The 6,452-nt window shown below is 41.6% G+C and overlaps 1 protein-coding gene across 1 annotated transcript; it reads left to right on the forward strand.

Annotated features, from left to right (window-relative positions):
- Positions 1–2,846: 2,846 nt before the first annotated feature.
- LOC141023037 (small ribosomal subunit protein uS2m-like) lies at positions 2,847–3,966 on the forward strand. The gene has a single exon (XM_073499342.1). The coding sequence runs from the start codon at positions 2,847–2,849 to the stop codon at positions 3,927–3,929; it is 1,083 nt and encodes a 360-aa protein (XP_073355443.1). The 3' UTR covers positions 3,930–3,966.
- The last annotated feature ends 2,486 nt before the right edge of the window (positions 3,967–6,452 follow it).

A 6,452-nucleotide genomic window follows, 5' to 3' on the forward strand; every position in this document is an offset into this window, starting at 1 on the left:
TAAAATCTCCCAACTATATTGGAAAATGGATTGGTTATCCATAAATGAAAATAAAGAAAGCTTTATTTTGGTTCCGCTTCTTGCTCTAAGCAGAAAGACTTGTCGGAAATCGCCGGTTGGGTTGGTCCGACCAAGAAAGGCATGGGAGTGGAGAGGCAGAAGTGAAAGACTGGCTACCAATAAAGATCCAAAACTGCACACTTTATATAGTTATGTATCCAGGATCGGCTGCATGCTCTAGTGTTGAATCGGGTATAGAACCCAGGATGCTTGGTTACAATTCCGAATCCGCTAAACCATCGCTCGGGGAAAAGTATTATACAGAGCATTAGTACTTATTCTGATCCTTTCCTTATATTTAGATTCTAGTAGTTTATTTCAGTCGTATTCGTATCCTTACTGCGGTTTAGTAAGGGTAACAAATAAAAGTATGCAGGTTCTATTTTATTGTTCCGAGACATATGATGATAGCATTGAGAATGAGAAATCTTTGCAAAATGCACGTATTATTAAGGAGTTCTGGAACGATTACTACGCTAAGCTGTTGGATATTGACAAAACGAAAAAGACTTCTAATGTTGATATGTATCAGGATGATGTTAGAAAGTTGTTGATTAATGAAAAGAAGAATCAAAATGGTGTGTTTTCCGATACTGAATTAATAGATTTACAGAATCAAATTGCAAATTGCACAATGAAGTTCGATGAGGATAATCTATTTAAAGTAACTCCTAACATAGTAAAGTTCTTGATTAATAAAGATCAGCCTAACGCTAAGCAATATCTAAAGGGTTGCCTACCAAGTAGCTTACCTATGCTTAAGATGTTTGGTATCTATACGCTTGAGGCTATCATGATTCATGTACTAGGCTTGGTATTCAACACTCTTCAGGAATCATCCGCAGTTAAGGCAGCTAGATTTATAGATCAACTTAATTCAACTGTACGAGAACAAGCAAGGTTTCTACAATACAAAGCACCAGGTAGTGGTAAGGTGGAAGCAGTACTCACTAGTAAGGTAGAATCAGTTAAGGATGTTGTTCAGCCCAAAGGTGCTAGCAAAAAAGAGAAAAAGAAAAAAATTCAGTGTCATTATGATATCGGGAAATACTTGCTCCAATTCATGATTGAAAGAAATGTTCTACATATATCAACAGATAGGGGAGTAACAAAAGAAGATCCAGTGCTGGTTCTTAAGAAAGGTCAAGGGTATATAGAGAATTCTTGTTATGTTATGTGCAATTTGAACATAAATCTGCTCCCTATCAAACTCAATCTTCCGATGCTTTGCAAACCCTTGGATTGGCAACCAGCAGAGAGGGGGTCTGATCCTGATACATTATCGGATCTGATAGGAGGTTACTTATGCAAACCCACGGGGGATATCTAGAATCACTTTCGGCTATTAACTTCCCATGACTTAAACCACTTCTATATAAAGTTACATAAAAAAGAATACAAGCAGATGTGTGATATTTTGAATGGGCTTCAGTCTCAAGCGTTTGAAATAAACAAAAGGCTCTTGAGATTTCTGGAAAAGAATCGTCAATGTTTAGTTGAGTGTGGGCTTCTTTTACCAAATGCTCTGGCTCGCGTGAATCCGACAGAAGCCTCAGACATATTGAGGGAGTGCTACTTCAATAACGTCAAAGGTATTAATAATGCTTGTAGCTATAACATACTGTTAAATAAATTATTAAAACAGGTGCAGCAGGCTAGTTATGAAGATTTTGTAATAAGACTTGCGTCAGCATACGAAGGTTATCAATTCTATTTGCCAGCATTCATGGACTTCCGTGGTAGAATCTACCGTTCAGGTGTATTGCATTTTCATGAGCGTGATTTGTCAAAAAGTTTATTACTCTTTTCTGCCGATCATCCTCAACCTCAAGCACAAAACCACCTGTCGGAAAAAAAGAATCTCAGTCAACACTTAGCATGTGCTGCAGCCTTTAAGTATCCAAAGTTCTCGAACTTAGATGATGCCCTTAAATGGTATAACGAACACCAGACTGAAATGTTTACTTCGGACGAAAGTTTCATTCAATTTGCTGCGCAAGCTAGTGATCCATTTTTTTTCATAGCCAAGATCCTTTCTCAGGATGAAGGAGTGAGTAATTATCATCAGGTTCCAGTGACCCAAGATGCGAGTGCGAGTGCATATCAAATTATGAGTTATCTCTTGCTTAACTTAGAAATGGGTAGGAGAACGAATCTTCTTCCATCTTAAGACGGTCAAATCCAAGATGTGTACATGTGCTTGCGGGATGAGCTTAATAAATTCTTGGATACCAGATTGAATAATGTTAGTAGTAGTAATTAGAATAAAAAACTCATAGATTCTATGTTAACCAGAAAGTTCGTCAAAGGATTGTTTATGCCATCTCCACAGGGGTCCGTCCGGTTCTTCCTCAAATGGGTTGCCTCAATCTTTATCAAAGTTTTGGTATCTAGCTTATCCAGCTACAGTATAGTATACTCCTTCCTTGCTCGATAGAGCTCTTTGAATCCGCTTCAACTAAATGCGTAAAATAGAGTAATTTCTTCAAAAGCCAGTTTCTTTCGAGAAGGCAGGAGGCCCATAGCGAGTTACAATAGTGCCAGTTCTTGTACGGAAGGCCGTAATTCCGGTAACCTCGACTGCTCTAAGAATGATCCGGGCTAGCCGGGCACATCACATCAAAGTTAGGTCATTTGTCAAAAACATGGCAAATAGCTCAGTTGGTTTGGTAAGGGAGCTATTCTCTCACTTAAACCACTCCCATATTAGGTATTCTATCTCGTCTTAAAGTTCCCCCGCATTACCCATAACTTACCACCTGTATCTCCGGAACTCAAATCGCAAAATGACAATGCTTTCGATAGTCTGTACTAAATTACTTTGTACGAATGCACATCTCGGCCGTCGGGTAGCTGATCACCATTTCAAAGTCTATATCCGTGGTTCAAGAAATGGAATTGCTATTCTCGATTCAGACAAGACACTGATTTGTTTACGAAACGCTCTTCATTTTATAGGATCTCCCAGTCGTCAAAAAGGCCGTTCCTTCTTTTTAAAGACCAATCATTTATTTATTTATGAGATAACGGAAGAAATGGCGAGCTATTTAAGAAGCTATTTAAGAAATGTGAATTCTCATTGTTTCGATGATTCTCAATGGAAGATCGGGGCGTTTTTGACCAATTCTTTTGCAAATAAAAAAAAATTCCGTTCAAGAAAGAAGAAGATCAATTTTGGGTTGAACCAACAACCTGATTGTGTGGTTATTCTGAATGCAGATAGAAAGTCTTCGGTCATACTGGAAGCTGATCGATCACAAATACCTATTCCATCCTTAGTTGATTCTACGATCCCATGGGAATCCTATAAAAGAATCACTTATCCCATCCCAGCGAATGATCCTATACAGTTCGTATATCTATTTCGTCATTCGATCATGAAAACAGTGATTCTTGAACAGAATGCGATTAGTAGAGAAGCGCAATCTCTCAGAGTCACTTTGAGTACGGGGAAGTCCGCAGGAGGGATGAGATCCGCCTGCTACTCCACCTCTTCTTCTTCCCCAATAGACGAAGAAGAAAATAGGGCCAAGGCGCTATTGGAGATGCGCAAAAAATATCCATCGGGAGATGGCGCTGACGCTGACGCTAACGCTCGCAAGGCGGTTTTGCAGGCAATTTCTAAAAATACTTTTTTTTTCGTTGAGCTCATAACCCGGTTTGGGCCGATTGACTCTGAGAGCGATCGAGGGGTCGCGGGCTCACACCTTGCTTTTGCGCATAGGATCGAAGAGATCCTAGAATTTAATGGAAAGAGCAGCGGCTCTCTGAAAGACCTCATTGATCTTAAATTGGATTTGGAAGACGCCTCTAAAAGAGAGGAGATTCTACTTCCATATTTTTCCTCAAAAAAAGAGGCAAAGTCCTAGCGTGATACAAAAAGAAATAATGGGCAAGGGCGGGGAATGATAGGTTCATAGATGTGGAGTAATCAGTTCTTCATTTGAAGAGTTAGTTGGCTGGCCTACCGGCCCGCAGATGTAGAGAGGTTGCCCCCACCATCCTCTTGAACTGCGAAATCAAAGCGATTCCTGTTGATGGAAGAAAGGCTAATTTCGTTTGATCCGATCCGCCTATGCCAGTTCGAGTCTGGCGAGTCGCTATCATCTGTTGCCCTAACTTTTTCTATTAGCTCATCTTGTCCGTAGTGATATTTTGGAGAAGGAGCAATTACCGGAGTGAGAAAGGTAGAAAGAAGCAATCACGAAAGCTAGTGCTAGTTGTGGCTTTTTGTACTAATCTTGTTTGTTCGGTAGCTCGCATCAGCAGCTTTAAAAGGAATAGAAAACGAGGCTTTTTCCACCACACCAGGGGCGGGCATTACGCTCAAGCAGGGGAAGTCAATTTGACTGCTGCTCGAGAACCTGTTTGAACAAGAAGAAGTAGCATGGCTCCAGCGGGGCAGAGCCAATTGGCTACGACATGGTGACCGAAATACAAATTTTTTCCACCACTTTGCAATTGCAAGAAAAAAGAGGAATCTGATCAAGTACTTGATGAGCGATACTGGAGATCGAATAGAAGGTAATGACTTACTCGATGCACATATTTAGGGCTATTTCTCTCATCTGTTTAATACGCAATTCTCTTCGATAAGAAGGGTTCTCTTGTGTTCCAGGGTTGATTAAGCGTCTGGTGGAACAGGGATACATTGTGTGAGGCCAAATTGCCTGACGAATTGATGAATATGGCTCAATATAGACTGGTCCAGGTATACCGGTCAGTCTTGAGCCACCAGGATAGCCTTCCACATATCCTGTTCCTCCCTTGAGTGGTAACTCTTTTCTAACCTTAGAATCCTGAACCAATTTGCTCCAAAGACTCTGTCATTGAAAGGAGTCCATAGGTTGATAAAATAGGTTTTCATGAAAACCACACGTAGATAGAAAAGGTAAGAGTTACACGTGCCAGAAGCGAGGAATACCGCTCGGAAGCCCGATTGAACCTGTCCTCATTCACTGCTATCTCCATATATTGGATGCCAAGCTTGAAAGGGTAATGGTCCGAGAGGATGGGGCCGTAGTCTTCTATTACGCACGCTACGCAGACGATATGGTCTTCGGCTTACCGAGAGGGGATAAGTCCACGCGAGTCACCCAGGGTCTCAAAAAGGTCTTAGCTAGAGTCCTTAGGGAGCTCCTACAGGGCTTCACTTCTACTGAAATTTCCAGAAAACAACCAGGGAGGCTACAAATTATCGGCTTGCCCCTGTCTCTGAAAAGTGAAGGTCAGCTCCACGTGGGTATTCCATCCAAACGATGGGAGAAGAGGATGACACTTGTTCGTATTGAAAACCGGAGACGAAGGGAAAGAGGTTTGATTGGAACATGTTCTACAAGAACTCCTGTGTAGAACACGCCCGTATCTATTCTATGGGCTGGCTTCAGGCCAACCCTACTGCTGAAGTAGAAAGCATCATATTCCGGTTTTTCCAACACTTGATCAGGAACCGGGCGCAGAAATTCCTTGAAGAGAAGGGGATGCCTACAACCAATGCCTAAATAAAGGCATATGTCGAAAAGTGCAACTACTAATAGATTCAGTAAAGGAAGGCCCGGAACGGGCTGAGCTACTGCCCGAAATAGAAGAGGACGACTAGAGTAGAGGAGCCTAATTCCAATCCAAACAATTGACGAGGGAGTCTAATTATTTTTCCGTTCTTGATTGTTTCAATTGCACTTTCTTCATTGGAGGGTTGCTTGGAAAGTGCGATAGTTACGGCGCTTGGAGTATACGGATTGAATTCTTCCTTCTTCTATAGGTCTTTCTGGGCGGCGAGGCGGAAAAAAGGTGTAGAGAGGGAGAAGGTACATAAAAAAAAAGGATTTCTAAGGTAGAAAAGAGGCATCCACCAGTCATTGAGAACAGCTAATCCCGGAATTAGCAGGCCGGTATGCGAAGAGAATTCGGTATTGAATCCGCGAGGCCAGGTGAAGAAAAGTCCAATATGGGTGGATTACCTTTTTCTGAAGGATAAGTCTCTGGGACTGACTGAACTGAATGTATAGCGTCAAGATAAGAAGCACGGTAGTCGAAGATGTACCTTGTGGGGTGGGGTACGAGTAGACCAGACCAATGATGAAAAGCATAGATACGAGCATGGCCTCCCTGTCTCAAAAGCAGGCCGCCAAGGGTGCTCGCATGAAGCATTTCTCACTCATAAATAAGTAGTTATCACAAATTTAGAAACATGCTCTGATTTCTCTTATCGAATTTCATTCAGATTTTCCAGTATTCGGAGTTGCTTGGGAAAAGGTCTAGTCAGGGTCGGTTCTGTTCGGAGTTTCGGGTTGATCGGAAAAAAACACCCTAATTAAGACTTTTGTATAGTTTGTGTCAACCTGAGTTTGGTTAAGTGCCCGCCCGCCTAGATAGATACATAACTGTCAGTT

The sequence above is a fragment of the Aegilops tauschii genome, chromosome 1 (genome assembly GCF_002575655.3).
Source record: "Aegilops tauschii subsp. strangulata cultivar AL8/78 chromosome 1, Aet v6.0, whole genome shotgun sequence".
NCBI classification, from domain to species: domain Eukaryota; kingdom Viridiplantae; phylum Streptophyta; class Magnoliopsida; order Poales; family Poaceae; genus Aegilops; species Aegilops tauschii.